We start from the raw sequence: 20,825 nt of genomic DNA, 5'->3' as shown, positions 1-20,825 counted from the left end.
TAAAACATGAAAATGTATTGTCGCTCTTTTATTCCAAAATGTGTGTTGAATTACTAAACATGAAGTAGTATTAATGATGTGCTAATATAGACAATAAATTGAAAAAGGTGAATAATTGCAATTGTAATGTGGCTATAATGGTTTTGTTATTGATAATGTAATGTCTAAGTTGAATTTGAGTTAGAGTTTTCAGCAATACAATAAACTACAGATAATTAGAAAAATGTAACTGAGAGGTGAGTAGAGTAGCCAAACATTGCACTCAAGAGTCAGGTAACTTCAGAATAATATTACACAAGTAAGTACAAAGTATTGGTCCAAGAATTGACAAAAGCAAGAGTATAAAAACATTTAGGAGAAGTACTTCTCAAGTAAGAGTAACTTAATGAGTAACTGTCAAAACGTTGCACTTGATTTAAAATGAATGTAATTGGAGCGTCAAAGCATTAAATAATGCACAAAATCTGTCATTTTCAAACAGACACAGAAATGAGACAAACTAAATCATATCTGAAGGAGCGTTGCAAGAAACACAAATGTTCAAAATCATTTCATATTTCAGCATAAAGCTCTTGTCACTTGTAGACTTAATCACAGTGACAACAGTAACCACAACTTTTTCTCAAGTAAGAGTACTGTTACTTCAATAAAAATATTACTCAAGTAGGAGTAAAATATGCTGCTTGAAAAGTAATCTGAAAAGTATTTTCTTTCAAACTTACTCAAGTAAATGTAACTGAGTAAATGTAGCGGAGTACTACCCACCTGGGCAAATCAAATATTTATACCAGTTCAATAAGTCGACCATGTCATTTCATTGGAGGAGTCACGTTTGCCGATGGACCATGAAGGCCTCTTAACCCTTGTGTTGTCCTGGTGTAATTTATGACCCCCCAAAAATAACTCACTCACAGCAGAACTTGGACATTTCTTTATCAAATAGGATGAAAATTGGGCCACTTGTTCATTTGGATGATTTCTATCAAAAAATAAAGTTTGAAAAATTATTGATTGTATAATAAGAACTGTCTGAAAAAAAGTTACCTTAAAGTTCAATTTGACCCCAATTTGTTTCTCTTATAACTCAGATCAACTTAATTTCCACCACTGTACTTGACAAACACAGTACAGTGATGGAAATTAAGAGTTGCAGGAGATTTTGAGGTCCAAAAATGCACATTTTTTACTAAAATACGGCTTACTAGCCAAAATAAAAAATAAACAAATAAATAAATAAATACATTATCAGTATCAGTACATTAGTCTGAAGTCAGGCTAAAAATAAGCTCCAAATTATATTTAAAAAAAAGTTTGTTATTTTATGGCTGAGTTATAAGAAAAGTAAATTGGGGTCAAATTGAGCCCAGAGGAACTTCAACGTAAGTCTACTGGGAGGAACACACAAAGGTTAAACACAAAGGTGTCGGCGTGTCCGAGGTGCCGTGAACGTCTCACAAAGATAAACAGGTCCCGCGTGCGCAGCTTTTAGTCGCATTAGCTTCTTTAAACTGTCCAAATGTGCAGCTGATTGACCGGTCAAATCAACTTTTGTCTAATGGTTTAAACACACTTCAGGTACGTTTGAAACCACGTCTTTTGGGTTATTGTGTCTTTTATTGTTAGTGGAAGGCAGTGAGACCGGAGCTGAGCTAAGCTAAGCTAGCTAAACGCTGCAGTGTTTGGGACATCGGCTTTTTCGTTTAATATACACATTTGGTTTAATATTCACGCGTCTGTGGTTCATTCAAAGCCTTTTCTGTCTTAGTCACAAAGCACAGTATGCAAATTTGATGTTTAGTGTTCAGTCTTGTGATGGATTGGCTTGTTGGTGAAGATTCTTGTTTTATTAATAGCAGTAAATGGACTTTGAATAGGAAATTTCATTGATTATATTACTGTGGACAAAGGTGGCTGGAGTTTTTACGTGTTATACGACTGCTGTATTGTCTCCTGTGGTATTGGTTTAATGAGATTGGGCACTTGGCCATTTCAACATTAATAAAGCACTGATAAACCAACACAATGTTATTCAGAACATGCAGGTCTGAACTGGCAGACACGGGTAAAACAGGCCTCATAGTGACACGGGACATGTTCTGTTCTGTAGAGAATCACATATTCTCAAGACTTTCAGCTAATGTCCTTAAAGGTACAGTATGTAACTTTCTAGAGTTGGCACGTCACTTGCTTGATTCCACAGACATAGAAAGTTTAAAGGTCCTATATCACGTAAAAGTGACACTTGTGAGCTTTAAGGCATGTTAGAATGTTATCTCCTCTAAAACACATCGGGGGTTGTGTTTTGTTTCATTCACACATGTTTGAATAATCCTACATTATTAGGCTGTCTACATCTCCAAAGCTCAAAATGCTCTGTTCCACCTTGTGATGTCATTAAGCAGTAGTTTTCAAGTTAACAGCTACCTTTTGCCTTTTGTTCTATAAAAATTGTCATTTTTCAGGACTGAAATGATCCAAATGATTCTAGTGAAGGTGTATTGAGTTTAAAACACAGTGGAGCACTTTCTATATTGCTATATGACATCACATGGTGGAACAGAGTGACCTAAGCCTAAATATGTAGGGTTTGTGTGAATTAAACACAGCATGACAAAAAAAAAAACATAACATAGATTAGAAAAGGGCCCTTTAAACCATACTTATGCCATGCAATTATGCCATACTGTGGAATATTATAGCCAGCGAACGACAGTTTATCGAAACAAGTAGGATAAGGCCCTGCCTCAGGCCAAATAGGAGTCAGGTTGGTGGAAATGCAAGCCCACTCACACTAAGGACACATGATGTTCTAAGTTTTTCCGTGCAGAAAAACGCATGCTTTTATTTTAGTCTACTTTTTTGGCTAGTACTGTGGCTTTATATGAAATGATCCATATTGCACATTTGTTTCAGTTTTGGTGAGCTTTTCTAGTGTGAATGAGGAACAGAGACAGCTGATTCCTGTATGTGTCTAGGCTGGTGTGGTCTGGTCTCAGAGGAGGATGGTATCGTACAAGCGCCTTGACCCCGAGCACGTGCGCTTCTCCGGTGGGGCCTTCAGTGATGAGAGGCCCCCAGTCTACGAGGAGACCGCCGTGAGTACAGCAAAACACCCACACTACACAAACTACTCAAAATAATTCTTCAGGCAAGGTAAGGCAAGTTTATTTCTATAGCACAATTGAAACACACAGTAATACAAAGCGTTTTACAGAATAAGAAAGGCATTACAATCACAATACAAACATAAATAATCATCATAAAATTAATATTAAAAGAGGAGAGTGCAGAATAAAAACCTTTCAGTCATATGCACAGCTAAACAGAACCATTTTGAGTCTGGATTTAAACATTGTCAAAGTAGAGGTCTGTCACACATCTTCGACGATTGTTCCAGGTTTTAGCTGCATAAAACTGAAATGCTGATTCCACATGTTTAGTCCTGAGTCTGTGCACCAGCAGGAGGCCGGTCCCTGAAGTCCTCAGAGTGTGAGATCACATGCCACTAACATGTCGGAGATGTACTTTGGTGCTAGGCCATGGAGAGACTTGTTCACAAGCAGAGCTGCTTTAAAGTCTGTTCCCTGAGCCACAGGAGCCAGAGTAGAGACCTGAGCACAGGACGCATGTGAAGTACTTCCTGGTTCTAGTTAGAGCAGCAGTGTTCTGGATGTACTGCAGCTGTCTTAAGGCTCGTTTGGAGAGGCCAGTGAGCAGGCCGTTACAGTAGTCTAACCTACTGGATATAAATGCATGGATAAGTCTCTCCAAGTCTGGTTTAGACAGTTTACCTTTGATTTTTGCAATGTCTTTAGATGGTAAAAAGCTGCAGATGTCATTTATTTGATGTGGCTTTTAAAGTTTGAGTCCATTATTACCCCTAGATTTCTATACTAATTTGAAGATTTTGGAGAGAGACGGGAGGTGATTGCTGACACCTTCTCTTTGTTTCTGTGGGTTTAGCTGGAGATTGGATAAAGCCAACACCGATCTGTTGGCTTTATCCAAGATACATTTTCCAATTTCAACAAAGTACTTCCTGTCTTCTAGATATGACTTGAACTAGTTTAGTGCTGTGCCAAAGTACCACCTCTAGTCTCTGTAGGCGGATGCTGTGATCGACAGTGTCAAAAGCAGCACTCAGATCTAACAGGATCAAGGATGGTAGTATTTTCTTTTATATTACCATGTGGCTTTGTATCTGTGTAATCTCTCAGTCGTCCATGTATGTTCCATAGTGGTACGTGGGCATATACTAGTCTATGTGGTGTTATACTTGCTTATATAGCTAAAAATCATCCTAGAGCTATTCAGGAAAGTAAAGAAAGTTTTTCCTATCGATACCTGCTCAAATGACTATCTAGTTTTGATACTAGTTTAATAATACTCAATACTTTTGATAACCCTATTCATGATCAGTATTGTTGGATTATAGTCATATTGATTCCAAAAGAAACAATAATTTTTTTTTATTTTTTTTTAATGTGGCTTGGTCTAACCTGGGCTAACTGCACATACTTCAATAATGCACTCTATTGACCCCAGTTCTCTGGCCCTCTGCTTTGTTTGTGTTTCATTAAGTGGACTGCTGTAGACCTGCACAGGATCTGTGCTGATTTTGGCTCATAAATATCTTGATGGTAACATGTTGGCAATTGCCATGCTGCGATTTTGAAATGGACTTCTCATTGTTTTCAGCTGAGAGCCTCAACATATAATATATAGAGTTGTCAAAAGTATCAAAAATCAGATACTAATCAATATTAAAACTAATATTGAAACTAGATACTCATTTGAGCAGCTATTGGTACTAAAAAAGTCACATTCATAGGACAGAAGTGCTGAATAGCTTTAGAATGAAATCGAGCTGTATCACAACAACTATAAAGCCACATAGACTAGTATACACCCAAGGACCACTATGGAACCCACCTGGACGACTGAGGGATTACACAGATATGAGTCCAAATGGGAATATAAAAGTAAGTACTACCACTTAATGTTGAAAATCACATTTTATTGTCGAAAGAGTGTTTTTGTACTAGTGCAGCTTCTCTTTGCAATATCCATGGAATATACTACAACAGCACACATATTCCCTTTGTTGTTGTTCAGTCATGTGTTGTTTATTGTGTGCAGGTCCCAGAGCCTGAGGAGGTCCCTCTGATGCGCTGGACCCCCCGTTGCTCGGTCACTAGAAGCCTGCTGGTGATTGGCTGTTTGCTGCTGCTCCTGTTGGGGGGCTGGCTCCTTGGAACCAGATACTGGCTCTCCTCCTCCTCCTCTTTTCCCCACCTTCCCCCTGCTCCCGCTCCAGGCCGACCCTCTAACCCTAACTCCACTACCCACACCAGTGTCCCCGCTCCCCCCAGAGAAGCATGTACTGTGATCCCCGAGGCCTGGAGGTTTGACTGTTACCCAGAGAGAGGGGCTATAGTGACCCAGGACATGTGTGAGGCCCGGAATTGCTGCTTTGTTCCTGGGCATTCGGGACAGAATGGGGTGCCCTGGTGCTTCTACCCCCCAGACTTCCCCTCATACTCTCTGGTGTCTCAGCAGCCCACCCCTCTGGGACAGAAGGGCATCCTGAAGAGGCAGCAGAAGACCTACTACCCAGATGACATCATGACCCTGCAGCTGGAGGTGTTTGAAGAGACCAACACACGTTTACATGTGAAGGTATGTCATGAGAAAAGCCAGAGTTTCATAAAGTTACACACGAATAGTCACATTTTTTCACATGAGCAGAAAAATCTAAAAACATACTCCTGGAAGCATAGTACAAATGCATTTGGCTGGGATCCAGAATATACACTTCTCCGATACTTTAGATACATGTGAATCTGGTCACCTGTGAATCTCCCTGAATTCAAATTGGCGTGATTGACAAGTGGATTAGCCAATTAGGGACACACAAGGTCTGTCCGTGCGTCTCAAAAGAATATGGCTGGGAAAAACTAGGGAAAAAGAAAGGAAACAATATCACAGGGGACTGAAAAACATGACGGGTCTCGGCAGAATCGATGAGCGAAGCATTAAACTGTTTAATCTGAGGTGAGAGAAATTATTATTCTATGAAATTATTATATTATGTATTCCAAAAAAAAAGCAAATCTGGTTGGACAATCATGTTTGGCCCTGTCTCGAGACACAACGAAGGGCATGGGGACCAGACTTGTAATCAGACTTGTAAATAACCAGACTTGTAAAAAACCAGACTTGTAAATAAAGCATACAGAGAGAGATCAATTCTGTACATGTCAGGCTACAAATACAAGATCAAATGTATTTATATATTCTACTAAGGAAGAATCCAGTTCATTTGTCAGACATTGTAGGAACATTCCCTCTCACTGTTGAACAACCCCAACCGTAGAGACTGTATTTTAGATTCATTTGTAGATATTTTCAAGTCCTAAATAGTATCTAGTAGTTTAGGTCTGTGCAAACCAAAAAAAACCTGCAGGTTTGTGATGAGGATACAACATTACACTATAGATAAAAAAAATGTGTGTATGATAGGCCATTTACTATTTTTGTCATTTCTCCTGGATGTGTTTAAAAGGTGAACTTTGAACAAAATCATATTAATAAAACATAAATTGCAAATCGGAAAAATCATAATTGGATATTTTTTCCAAAATCGTTCCGTGCTGTTATACTGGACCTGTATTAGTCTAGTATTATTCTCCTGCTGTACTGAGCACACTGCTGCTGTGTTCCTCCCAGATCACGGATGCTTCCAGCCCCAGGTATGAGGTCCCCATAGAGGTCCCCACTGTCACCGAGAGGGCTCAGACTCCAGAGTATGTGCTGCAGCTGTCCAAGGACCCCTTTGGAGTCATCGTGAGCCGAAGGTCCACAGGAGCAGTTCTGTGAGTCCACCTGGGACATAGCCAAGCACACAGCACTCTGTTCAGACTTGCACATCTGATAATTGTTGGCAGTTTAGTAGGCCTGTCACGTTAATGCATTTTGAAGTACCATATATTGCTGAAAAAAGAAACGATAATAAAATAAATTCATGCCTCTGACACAATGACTCTAATGCACGATTATCCCTCCAAAAATGTTCTGAATGTTCAATATGCTTAAAAAAACACCTGTAGTTAGTTTCCATCTAGATATAGAAGCAGCTCAAATATTATTGTAGTACAGAAAAAGAACAAAGAACAAGCACCCATGATAAATATAAACCCCAAAAAATTATCATTCCAATTGTGATTTAGTGAACGGGCAAGTCAGTATTGTAATTATCGTGACAGACCTAGGGTGTAGTATTGAGGCCTGTACTGCGACGCTGGCTGAGCTTGTTGTGGATAAGTTTCTCTTACCTGGATAGACTAACCCGGATATGAGTGTCTGTGGATGAGTGAGGGATATGAGTCACAGTGTCATTCCTCTTTATACATCCATGTACACTGATATAAAAGAATACACACCATATTCATTTCCTTATGTCTCTCCTCTCTCTCTTCGGTCACATGCTCGGCTCATAGCAGCTGGGTTTACGTCTCTGATTGGTCAAAGAGTCGTTGTAGAAATTTAACCTAGTCTGGGGCAAGTTATGAGTTCAGGGTATGTTACCAGAGAGACCGAACTATCGTAACCTAACTCAGTAGAAAGCTTTGTAGTACAGCTAGAGTTAACCTCAAACATATAGGGGCAATTTAAGCACATTGAGCAGTAAAATACAATAGTAAAAGAAAGCTTAATCAAAAGTGTCAGTGCAGCTCTGCAGGTGGGGTCATCAGATCCTGTGTCAGGGCAGTCTGAAGAAAATAACAGCCCCCAGGGCAAAAGTGTTCTCCTCTGTGTCCTCTATGTCCTTTGTGTCGTAAAGCCCAGGCATCACAGCAGCATCCAGGGAAAGCCAGATGAGCTCTGGAGACGTTAACCCTCTAATCCATCTTCGTAATACAGGCCTCTGGTTTAATAGTAATAATACATTGGGTTTATATAGCACTTCTTATGGTAAATAAAATACGCTTAACATAGCTGAATATAAATCGAGGACAAGACAAAAAACAAGTAGGCTAATGAGGCAGAGCTGTCATTAATGCCGGTTATAGGCTTTGAGGAAATGTTTTGAGGCGTTTGAAGTGTTTAGAGAGTCTGAGTTGAGGATGTGAAGGCAGAGAGTGTTCCAGACTGTTGGGGCAGAAATGGTAAAGGCCTAGTCTTGGTTTAGGGCGAGGTTTAGGGCGAGGTTTAGGGCGAGGTTTAGGGCGAGGTTTAGGGCGAGGTTTAGGGCGAGGTTTAGGGCGAGGTTTAGAGTGAGGTTTAAGGCGAGGTTTAGGGCGAGGTTTAGGGCGAGGTTTAGGGCGAGGTTTAGGGCGAGGTTTAGAGCGAGGTTTAGGGCAAGGATAACGGTGAGGTTTAGAGCGAGGTTTAGGGCGAGGATAACGGCGAGGTTTAGAGCGAGGTTTAGGGCAAGGTTTAGGGCAAGGTTTAGAGCGAGGTTTAGGGCGAGGTTTAGAGCGAGGTTTAGGGCAAGGTTTAGGGTGAGGTTTAGGGTGAGGTTTAGGGTGAGGTTTAGGGCGAGGTTTAGGGCGAGGTTTAGTACCTAGTTTATTTCATGAGTCACTGCTGGAGAACTGCATTTTAACTGGGGTCAGGGAAGGTTGAGATTTTCTAACAGGACACTATATGTTTGTGCATGTTTTCCTGTCACTCATGTTGGTTCTGTGAGTGAGACAGTTCCAGAGACCGTTCCATTGTCTTCATTCTTGGTCTTCTGTCCTCCAGTCTGAACACCAGCGTGGCTCCTCTGTTCTACGCAGACCAGTTTTTGCAGTTGTCCAGCTCCCTGACCTCTCAGTACATCTACGGCCTAGGCGAGCACCGGTCCTCCTTCCAGCACGACGTCCAGTGGAACACACTCACCATGTGGGCCCGAGACGTGCCTCCTACGGTAACTGTCCACACAACTACTACTGCTACCGTTACTGCTGCTAACTGCCAAGTAACTACTACTACGACTGCTACTGACTACTACTTCTACTATTACTGTTGCTACTACTGCTACCACTGCTACTACTACTGCTACTACTATCTACTCTAATACAGTTGCATACTGTGTACACAGGAGAAGACTAACCTGTACGGCGTGCACCCATTCTACCTGGGCCTGGAGGAGGGAGGACTGGCTCATGGATTCTTCTTGCTCAACTCCAACGCCATGGGTCAGTCCCTTTATCTCACACAGTGCTTAGAATGTTAGAGCTCTAGTCCACTTTATTTACATAGCACAGTTTATAAACTGTGACGTTTCCAAAGTGCTGCACAGAAAAAACATGAAAACTAATAAACAATTGCTCTACCATTGCTCATGATAAAATGCATAATAATCCAATAATAGAGGCTAAAAACAAGAAATAAAAGAAAAACACTGATAAAGTAACAAAGTAATAATAAAATAAATAAAACTATAAAGTACACACAGGACCACACAACTCATGCAGTGTCAAAAGCCAGAGAATAAAAGTGAGTCTTAAGATGAGACTTGAAACACTTCACTGTGGGGGTCGTACGGACGTTGGATCTGGCCCTCAGACCTCAGACTGTTGGGTTGTAAATTTGAATGAGGTCTGAGACGTATTGTGATGTGATGTGACATGCTTTTTTGGTTCCTGTTAAAAACCGTGCTGCAGAGTTCATACATACTGGGGCATGACAGAAGATGACCCATAGAAGGTAATAGAGCTGCATTCAACAGGAAAGTACTGACTCGTTATGTATCTCCTCCTCTCTAGACTGTCAGATATAATTGGATAATGTTGTGTTGATCAGATGTGGTGCTGCAGCCTGCTCCGGCTCTCACCTGGAGGACCATCGGAGGAGTGCTGGACTTTTACCTGTTCCTGGGCCCAGAGCCGGCCTCAGTGGTGCAGCAGTACTTGGAGGTTGTTGGTGAGGAGGATGCGGAGGAAAAATTACTGCTTTTATAATAATGAACTCCCACATATTCTGTAACATATGTATCTATACAGGACGTCCAGCTATGCCCATATACTGGGCCTTGGGTTACCATCTGTGCCGCTGGGGCTACAAAACCAGTAACACTACCTGGGAGGTGGTCAAGAACATGAGGAACTATGGTATACCTCAGGTTAGTACTGCACTTTCTCAGTATATGGACAGGCCATGCCTCATGTGAAAGCTCAGAACCTTCAGAATTCACTCACTGATCTGCAGAGTAGCGTTTAGATCGAGCCCGTGAACATACTATCCAAAGCCGACCTGGGCCAGAATCCTTCCCTGCATTGTCTTTATTCTATGTGTGTGTAGGACGTCCAGTGGAATGACATTGACTACATGGAGAGCTTCCTGGACTTCACCTATGACTCAGTGAACTTTGACACTCTGCCCGACATGGTGAAGGACCTGCACGCCCACGACCAACGCTACGTCCTCATACTGGTACCCCCCCCCCCACACACACACACACACACACACACACCCCCACACACACACCCCCCCCCCACACACACACACACACACACACACCTGGAATGTAGTAAACAAAAAATAAACTCAAAATAACTCAATTAGTTTTAGGTTTTAGATAAAAAATAGCCACCTTTTGCTTTGATCACTGCACAGCTGTGCAGGGAAAACCATCTCAGGAGAATTCATCATGAAGCTCACTGAGAGAAGGCCAAGGGTTTGCACTGCAGCTCTGTCGACAAAGCAAAGGGTGGATACTGCGAGGATTTGAATATAAAATATTTTTAAAAATGTGTTGACTTATTTCACTTTTTCTTTCATGCATAATTCCGTATATCTTGCTTCATATATTTAATGTCTTCTGTGTGTATAAAATGTATAACATAATAGTAACAAAGAAAAAGAAGGTGTGTCTAAACTTTTGACTGAAGTGTACTTTGACTATGTGCACCCATAGGACCCTGGCATCAGCAGCACCCAGCCCCCGGGAGAGTACTGGCCGTACGACGAAGGCCTCAAGAGAGGAGTGTTCATCAGAGACGCTGACGGGAAAACCCTCATCGGAAAGGTAAGGATCAGTAAGAAGTAGTAGTACAAAGAAATTACTCAAGATAGAGCATTTGAGGGTACCTTCTCTGAATAGATTTACTGGTACAAGATTCCAGTTCTGATGTATATGAGCCTTAAAGTTCTGATATTATACTGTTACCTCCTGAAAAACATACCTGGACTTTTGCTTTGTTTCATTCAGTTCTTCTCTCAAACAGAAAATTCTGTTCCACCTCGTGATGTCATGTAGTGGTAGTTTCCATGCTGGCAGCTACATTTTACCTTGAGTCCAATAGAGATTGGCATTTCCAGGGCTGAAATTCTCCAAATGATTCTAGTGAAGGGCCACTGAGTATAAAAACACGGTGCGGCACTTCTTCTAATACCACATGACATCCTAAGGTGGAATAGTGTTTTCTGTTTGAGAGAAGAACTCAGCCTAACTATGCAGGATGTGTGTTAAACGTGTGAATGAAATAAAACACAACTCTAGGTATTTTTTTTGAGGAAACAACATTATAACATAGATCAGAAAAAGGTCTACTCTGTAACTTTTCTGGTGGAGGGTTGTCACCAGTCTCTATGGAGATGTTGTCACTTTGCCTGGAATGTCTCCCAGTGCTGCATTAAACATATTTTTCTCCATGGAGACAAGTAAATGATGCCACCATACAAGTTACAGGCAACACGCAGGTTATTTTAAGCTGATCTCCTCTCCCTGTGTCTCCAGGTGTGGCCTGGTCTGACGGCTTACCCAGACTTCTCTGATGAGGCCACAAACGAGTGGTGGTTTGAAAACATACAGCGCTTCTACAGGAGGGTCCCCTTTGACGGCCTGTGGATCGTGAGTCCTCATACATTATAACATCACACTCAGACTTTATAAAGAAGTGGACTAAGGGAGTGTCATGTCCCCCATACCGTTCGCCTCCAGTAGAATGAAGCTTATTGAGACTAGCAATTAATGGGTCAAATATGGAGACTGGTTTCATATTCTGTTGCTATGATACTAGTGCATTAGCTGTGTCCATTTATATGTACAGTCTATGATCTCACTGCTGCTGGCTCTCAGACGACTGACACTGTTGTCTGTATCAGGACATGAATGAACCCTCCAACTTCCTGGATGGCTCCACAAATGGCTGCCCCAACAACAACATAGAGAACCCTCCGTACACACCAGGTAGGCTGCACTTTGGGTAGGCAGATCTCTGTGTTAGTCTTCTGCCTGATTTTACAGAGCTTTTTACATTTTGTGTGATATTTGAACTGGCTTATTTCTGATGGGTCACAAAAATCTGATCAGATAAATGTTATTGAGATGGCTTTGGCTTTAACGTTCTATGAAATATAAAGCAATAAAGAGCCATTTATTCACTGTGTGGCCTTCAAAACTGCATCCCCAGAGTCATTTCTATACGTATATTAAAGGTCCTATAGTACACAAAATTGACTCTTGTGAGCTTTAAGACATGTTAGAATGTTGTTGGCTCCTCAAAAACATACCTGGAGTTGTGTTTTGTTTCATTCACACATGTTTGAGTATTATTTATTATTGGTCTGTCTACATCTGCAAAGCTCAAAATGTCCTGTTCCACCTTGTGATGTCATGAAGTGGTAGTTTTCGAGGTGACTGTTCCTTTTTATCTTTAGTTCAGTAGAGGTTGGCAATTTCAGATCTGATCTAGTGAAGATGTATGAAGTTTAAAAGCACAGTGGAGTACTTCCTGTATTACTTCTTGATGGCATCACTTTGTTCTGTAACAAAACAAAGTTCCATGTTTTTGATGAGGAAACAACATTATAACATACATCAGAAAATTGTGTGCAATGGGCCCTTTAAGCATGATACAACCTTTGGTGAATAGGACCTTGTAATAATAAGACTGCTGTCCCCTGGCTGTTGCAGGTATACTTGGAGGTCTGCTGCGCTCCAAAACAGTGTGCGCCAGCGCCCAGCAGAAGCTCTCCTCTCACTACAACCTGCACAGCCTGTACGGCCTGCATGAGGCAAGGGCCACCTCCAGGTCTGTGTGTAGTGCCTGGACCATGTCTGTGTGTATAGTACATGGATGATGAGGGCAGGGGCATATTTGTCTAGAGCTGGGAGTCCTCTGCACAATTTTAGCCGTCTGTAAAGATTTTTGATCGTGGGGAACATCTTGAGTCATAGTGAAAAATTGTGGGTCGCAGGTCTCACCGTGAGACAGGATCAGAAAGTCTCCATGTTTCACTGGAGCCATTGTACTACCAAAGTTGAGCTGCAACTGAGATCATGCTTGTCTGATATTTTGGAGTCTTGTTGCAGATTGAGCCCTCCTCTCAGTGTCTGAGATTGATCTTTGTGACTAACAGCAAACACAAACGCTCGTCAGTAAAAGCAGAAGAGGTCCACTGTGAACGGGACCATCACTTCCTGATTTTTTCATTTATTCACTTTTACAAATGCCAAAACTAGCTAGCATGTAGCGCTAGTCTGATCTAAGCATTGTCATTAGACATTACCACAAGGAGCCTGGATATTCACTCAAGCAAACTATGGTCTTTTCCACAACTGATCGCAAACATGTCCTGTTATACCATTTTAAACTCCTCATGTGGTGTAGTGTGACATCTAACCATCTTGTACGCCAAAAAATAATTGTGCAGTGGACACCAGAGGATGAGAGCGGAGATGTGTCTGTGTGTGTATAATACAGTATCAGCAGAGACACCTGTGTGTGTGTGTGTGTGTGTGGGGGTGTGTGTGTGGGGGTGTGTGTGTGTGTGTGGGGGTGTGTGTGTGTGGGGGTGTGTGTGTGTGGGGGTGGGTGGGGGTGTGTGTGTGTGTGTGTGTGTGTATAATACAGTGCATACATGATTAGAGCAGAGACCCATTTATCTAAGTGTGTTGTGTGTTCAGTGCTCTGACACGGCTCCTGGGGAAGCGGCCCTTTGTCATCTCACGCTCATCCTTCCCGGGTCAGGGACAGTACTCTGGACACTGGCTCGGAGACAACCGCAGTAACTGGAAGGACATGACCGCCTCCATCGCAGGTCAGTCTCTGCTGGGCTTTTATCAGAAGAGCACGTCTTTATACTAGACCTTTATGACGTGAAAATATTGCAAAGTAAAAGAGTAAAATGTATTTAGTGGAAGTAACATGATGTATGTACAAATGTCTCCCATAACGTTGTTATTGATTATGTAAAAAAGAGGAAAATAAGCACAAGAAATTCATGATCAAATCCAGGAACAGTAAGTACACTTTGTATAGTATGTAACATACAAACAGATGTAGAGTTACTTCTGCAGGAATACAAGTTTTATTTTGAAGGAGTATACACGACTAGTCAAAAGCTTGGATGTTCTTTTCTCCAGGAAATTAATGTAAATCAATGTAACCTTCCCATAAAGGATTGAAACCCAGCATGTGTGTGTATGTGCAGGGATCCTGAACTTTAACCTGCTGGGAGTGCCCCTGGTGGGGGCAGACGTGTGTGGCTTCAGTGAGCAGACAGACGAGGAGCTGTGTGTACGCTGGACTCAGCTCGGAGCTTTCTACCCCTTTTCCCGCAACCACAACGCCCTGGACAGCGCGGTGACTAATCTCCATTAACACAACACTGCTAAAGTTCTACTCAGGGTTTGTCCTGGGCCCTAATGCACTGTATGAACCACAACATGCTAGACTGATGTCATAATATCAAATATATTACAAAAACAACCTGCTCAACATGACCTGTTCCCTATGTTGGGTAAATAGAATAATTATCAGTGGATGTGTTCAAAGTCCATACAGTGCACTCACATAGAAACATGGTAATGCTGCATTAAATATAGGCTAGTGACATATTATTAAAGGAACTGTATGTAGCCTGCACTCTTACACAATCATAACTGAACCGGAGTTGCCAGTGCCTTAACTTGCATATAGAAAACATATAAGCTACAGTCACAAGATGGCCACCACAATGGCAAAAGTATTTAAGATCCCTCTAGCTTTATTTATAACTCATTGTTAGTCAGATCCATGCCCACTCATTTCCACCACCTTGTAACGACTAACCTGAAAAGCTAATGTTGGGGATGCATATTGTGTTGTGTTAACCAGGCACAGGACCCCTCAGCCTTCAGCCCCTCTGCTCGCGCTGCCATGACATCAGCCCTGCTCCTGAGATACTCCCTGTTCCCTCTGCTCTACACACTGTTCCACCAGGCCCATGCGTATGGAGACACCGTGGCCCGTCCACTTCTGTTTGAGTCAGTACTACTGATCAATATTATAAATAGAGTAGCTGTCTGAATTTTTGTGTATTATTTTGTGTTTTGTCCTTTCCATTTACAAAAATACACCCCATCTTGTATCTATTGATGATTGTATACTGCTGAGATGGTGAGACAATTCCAGAGTCAAGAGCGGCTGACCACGACTGAGTGTTTATAAATCCCAAGCACTGCGTTATGAAATTTAACCCCTTGACATATTGTAAAGGCATGTAAGCAAATGTAAATTTAGGTGTGTTTTCTGTTTTAAAAGATCTGCTTGTCCACTGGATTTGTCAAAGGTGAGGGGCACACAGGAGGGAGGAGGGGAAAGGTGTAGACGGAATAATAAAGTGTTACTCAAACATGTGTGAATGAAACAAAACACAACTCCAGGTCTGTTTTTGAGGCAGTAACAGCATTAATAAAGTTGATGTTGCATAATATAGGACCTTTTAAATGATACATTTTGGGGTAGTTAAGAATCTGGTTGCTCTACTTGTAGACTTACAGTGAGAAGAGTAAAACTTTTACTCAAATAATAGTACTGTTTCACTCTCACATATATTACTTAAGTAGGCTAAGTAGGATCTGTGAAAATGTAGTGAACCAGTAGAACGTTGCATACAGTATGTTTGACAGAGGTGAGAAGACTAATTTGACTGTCCACACACAGGTTCAGCCATGACCCGCGTACGTATGGGATTGACCTTCAGTTCCTGTGGGGGCGGGGCTTACTGGTCACCCCGGTGCTACTTCCTGGTGTGGACTCTGTGCAGGGGTACTTCCCGGCCGGGCGCTGGTACGATTATTACACGGTAAGACACTCTGTACCCAGCTCCTAAAACTAAATCTAAAATAATAATGAATCCAGTTTACAATAAGTTTAATTCATGTCTTAGAATTTGTCGATGTAGAAGATTCGAGATGCAGGACGGGATGTGCGTTATTTAATATTTTGTCCTCCCAATGACATTAACATCAAATTATAAAACTGATGTTGCGTCCCAAGAAGTTACTCTTACTTGAGCAGTAAGAGGAAAAAATATTTGGACAAAATATTAGAGTAAAATCTTGGACCACTACTTTTGTACTTTTATTTGAGTAATATTACTTTGTACTCAAGAAAGAGTAAAGTTTCTTCCATTTTTAACTACTGTACCACCTCTGAGTGACAGAGCTTTTCAGCCCTGCACCACAGCTATGAAATGCTCTGTCTTTCCACCTGAGGGCGTCAGAGGCAGTTGAAACTATTAGGAGTATAATTTTAACTTCCTGTAGCACTTATAGATTTGATTTTTATGGCACTTTTGGAAACTAATCTCTTATAGTAATTATTAAAAGAGATGTGAAAAAGCATGAATATTGATATTGAAAATACTTTGAAATAATTGTGTATATTTTACAAATACAACTTCATTTTCTATATTTAAATGTAAATATATGCGACTGATGACTGTAAAAGACGACTTTTTAGCAGTTTTGGAGACATGTCTGTGCTGTGTCCACAGGGGGACAGCTTCCTCAGTGCTGGAGAGGACATGAGTCTGTCTGCTCCTCTGGACAAGATCAACCTCCACCTGAGAGAGGGCACCATCACCCCCACACAGGTCTGCACACTCTGCAGCCATGCACCTCAACTTTGATTCTAGTGTTCTATTCCATCCTTAGACTGTCTATATAAAACTCCAGTTTAATTCTGAGGAAGCAGAATTACTTGACACAGCCAGGAAATGTGTGACTGTTGAGTCATGCAGATAAATGTTTGGCCTCTCATGGGCGGAGCTTCAGAGGATCTTACCCAAAGAGCTGCTTCACTGTCCCATGACTGGCACAACAATGGCAGTGTTCATCCTACACTCATGCCCTGGTCTGCCCTGTCCCTGTAGGAGAGTCACCCACCTCGTCTGTCTTCTCATAGTGTAACAGAGGACTGGACACAAATGAATGTTGGGGAATAACACTGTAGCCACATTTGCCCTGGGACAGACTGTGATAGTTGGAGGGGCTGTAGGTACAGAGTGAGAACACCACCTCATATATATAGTTGACTAGGCTGAAGTCATCGGGGATTCATAGAACTGTAGTTACATACCTAACTTTAGTACTATTTTGTGTGTAAACCTGTGTCCCTGTGATGTTATGTCCTTATGTCCCTGTGTTCCTTTGCAGAGGCCTAACGTGACGCTGTGGGTGAGCAGTGGACAGCCCCTCCACCTGCTCTGTGCTCTGTCTGAGGACGGGGACGCCTCTGGAGAACTGTTCTGGGACGACGGGGAGAGCCTGGACACCTATGAAAACCAGCTGTACGCCTATGTACTATTCAATGTGAACAAGGTAATACCCCACCTCCCCCCTCTCCATGTACGCCTAAGTGCTCTTCCATGTCCTCAAGGTAAAACCCGCCCATCTATGCCTATGTGCTCTTCAGTGTCCATGAGGTATGACCCCTCCCCCTGTCTCTATACACCTATGTGCTCTTCAGTGTCCATAAGCTAACCCCCCCATGCCCACCCCCATCTATGGTCTACTGCCTGTCTTTTGTCTCTCTGTGTCTGTCTGTCTCTCTTTGTCTTTGTCCTACCACTGTACGTATGTGTGTGTATAGACAGAAGTTGCTGTCTAGAGGTTTGCGGTGGTGCGTACTCATGTGGAGACTTCTCTCTGCCTCTCTCTGTTCTCTGTGTCTCTCTCTCTAACCCCAGCATAACTCTGTCTTTCATCCTCTCACCCCAATAAACCTGTGTGGGTATTATCTCTCTCTCTCTAACTCCAGTATACCTCTATATGTGTACATACAGAATGTGCTGCGCTCTGCGGTGGTGCATGCTCACGTGGAGGCCTCTTACATCACAGTAGAATCATCTTCATTCTACGGGGTCCAGTCCAGACCCGAGCAGGTCCTGGTCAACGGGCTGGAGGCCGCCTTCTCTTACAAGGACAACAAGGTACACACTACTACACTAATCTCACAATGGCCCACACTGACTTTAACTCCTGACTCAGAGTTATCATACTCAGACAGGTCCCACTCAGTTTCCTGTTTCAGAAAATAAGTTTGGAGCAGAGTTAGACCAGTCACTTTGTTCACTTTGAGTTTAGCTGTGGCGAATGATCATTGGATCCCAGAAAAGACTGTTAACTCTCTCTTTGGAATTGAAAAGTCCTGGGTTGACCTCTTTTCAGGGTTAACAAAGTCTGAGTTTGGACTAAATCTGCTTCTGGAAGACTTGTCATCACTAAGTCGATGCTTAAAAATCGTGGGTCATAGATCGTACAGCCAAAGACAAACTGCAACTGAGATGTGCAGTTTGTGTTATTTTGGAGTGTTGTTGCAGAGTGAGCCCTCCTCTCACATTTGCAGCCATCTCTCTCCTTTCACTTTCATTTACTCTCTACAAACTTTGATAAACTTTACTGTTGTACCATATAAACTCCTTGCACCATGTAGTGTGGCATCCAAAACAAATTATGTAGTGGACACCAGGCTTTAGACGGCCTTCTCTGCTACTGGCTAGTATTAAAGGTCCTCTATTTCACTTCGTCATACATTTATTCAACTACAGGTGTGAGAAATGCCAAAAAACATAAATGTAATTCTTACTGTGAGAGTTCTCGCCTATCCACAGATCTGACCTTGACCCTTAGCGTGTCTTCCGTGTCTGTGTGTGTCCAGGTTCTGACTGTAGTAGATCTGGGACTGAACCTCAACCAGAACTTCACCATCAGCTGGAGCTAACCAGAGACCACATTTGCACACACTGATCACAACCAGCCTGAAGGGGGCGCTCTACACTGTACCATACCATACCATCAGCTGGAGCTAACCACTGGAGGACAACACACACAGCTGAAACCCACGAATAGACACACACACACACACACACACTGCCATGGACACAGCCAGCCAGGAGGGGGCGCTCTTACACTGTCACATAAGTTTGACATACTTAAAGTGCATATGACAGGTTAGAGTACTTTTTTACTAAAACACGGGTCACATCACTAATGTTAAGATTTTAATCCAAATTTTACCTTGTTTTATCCATTTTATTTTTTTCATTCCGGTGAAGGTTAATAATTTTACTTCCTGGTTGGGCACGGGCAGCAGATGTGACGTACGCAGAGGTAATTGCATAACTGTTATCTAGCAACCATAATGTAAACGTGGGCCAAACTTGTCTAAATTCCACCATTGTTATTTTTAGACAAATAAAAATAACCAACAAGATGTTTATTTGGTTAAATGAAAGTTTAATCTGTCAGAAAAATGCTTTATTTGTGTGTAAATCGTTCCTGGATTTGGCTGGAGGTTGATGGCTTGGGTAGAGGGATTCTGTTTTAAAAGTCAGAGCTACTTCCTGTATTTTTGTACTTTTCGTCTCAGATTATTTGTCTACAAACTGCCGCAACACTAATGTAAAATGATAAATATTAATCACAGGAACTATCCCACTAAACGAAGTCAGAATTAGAAAAACATGAAAACCTGTCGTATACACTTTAAAGGTCCGATATTACTCAAAATTGACTCTCGTGAGCTTTAATCCATGTTTTAATGTTACCTCATCAAAACACACATGAAGTTGTGTTTTGTTTCATTCACACGTTTTTGGTAACCCTTGATTATTAGTCCGTCTACATCTCCAAAGCTCAAAATGCTCTGTTCCACCTCGTGATGTCATGTAGTGGTAGTTTTCAAGCTAGTATCTACCTTTTTACCTTTTCAATCTCAGTAGAAATTGGCAATTCCAGGTCTAAATGATCCAAATGATTCTAGTGAAGCTGTAGGGAGTTTATTAACACAGTGGAGCACTTCCTGTATCACCACATGACATCACAATTGTTTACAGTTTGAGAGGAGAAGTCAGTCTAAATATGCAGGTTTTTTGTTTCATTCACGCATGTTTAATACACACACAACTCCAGGTATGTTTGCGATGAGGAAACAACATTATAACAGATCAGAAAATGGAGTAATATGGGCTCTGATTGCTGTTTTTAATTTTGCTGATAAGTGCAATATACCAAAATGTGCAAATGTTAAGTTTGTTTGATTTAAGTTCGCACTGATCACACATGTAGCTTTAAATGTCCCAGAGTCCCAACCCTGTGTGAGGAGGGCCCCGTGTCGTCAATGTGAAGCTTTGAGTCTTATTTTTACAAGTGGGACTTATTTTCTGAATGATTTATGAGTGAGGAGACACTGCTGCTGCTTAAAATGCCTTTGTAAAGATCCGTGTTTTTCAGTGTGTGGGATGCATGTCTTAGTACGACTCACGTTTGAAGCCTTTGTGTTGCTGTTGATTTACTGAAACGTTGAAGTTTTAATTTATGTCTGAAATAAAGATTTAATTTTTAACATGTTTTTGAGTCTGGTTTAGTTTATGTGTTTAATCATTTGCACAATGGAATGTTGCTATGAGGAAAAATTGAATTCAATCAGTTTTCAAAGTGTTGAGACTCTATAGTTTTATGGTTATTATGTTAACATTATTGATATGACTAGAATAAGCCCGTTCCACCGTGACAGTGTATTAGGATGTGTTGTCACTTACAGAATCACCGCATCAAAATTGGG

General features: G+C 41.7%; 1 protein-coding gene across 1 annotated transcript; it reads left to right on the top strand.

Moving 5' to 3' along the window:
- Positions 1–1,436: 1,436 nt before the first annotated feature.
- gaa2 (alpha glucosidase 2) lies at positions 1,437–20,608 on the top strand. Its single transcript, XM_033966653.2, has 21 exons — positions 1,437–1,575; positions 2,976–3,095; positions 5,140–5,679; positions 6,730–6,875; positions 8,749–8,914; positions 9,089–9,185; positions 9,793–9,912; positions 9,993–10,111; positions 10,291–10,422; positions 10,907–11,017; positions 11,729–11,842; positions 12,097–12,181; positions 12,908–13,025; positions 13,901–14,034; positions 14,428–14,579; positions 15,093–15,241; positions 15,921–16,062; positions 16,756–16,854; positions 17,417–17,581; positions 18,046–18,192; positions 18,921–20,608. The coding sequence occupies exons 2-21, from the start codon at positions 3,003–3,005 to the stop codon at positions 18,981–18,983; spliced, it is 2,892 nt and encodes a 963-aa protein (XP_033822544.1). The 5' UTR covers positions 1,437–1,575; positions 2,976–3,002; the 3' UTR covers positions 18,984–20,608.
- The last annotated feature ends 217 nt before the right edge of the window (positions 20,609–20,825 follow it).

The sequence above is a fragment of the Periophthalmus magnuspinnatus genome, chromosome 1, assembly GCF_009829125.3.
Source record: "Periophthalmus magnuspinnatus isolate fPerMag1 chromosome 1, fPerMag1.2.pri, whole genome shotgun sequence".
Taxonomy (NCBI): domain Eukaryota; kingdom Metazoa; phylum Chordata; class Actinopteri; order Gobiiformes; family Gobiidae; genus Periophthalmus; species Periophthalmus magnuspinnatus.
Note: the sequence above shows the minus strand (reverse complement) of the source record. Positions and strands in the feature narration are given on the sequence as shown.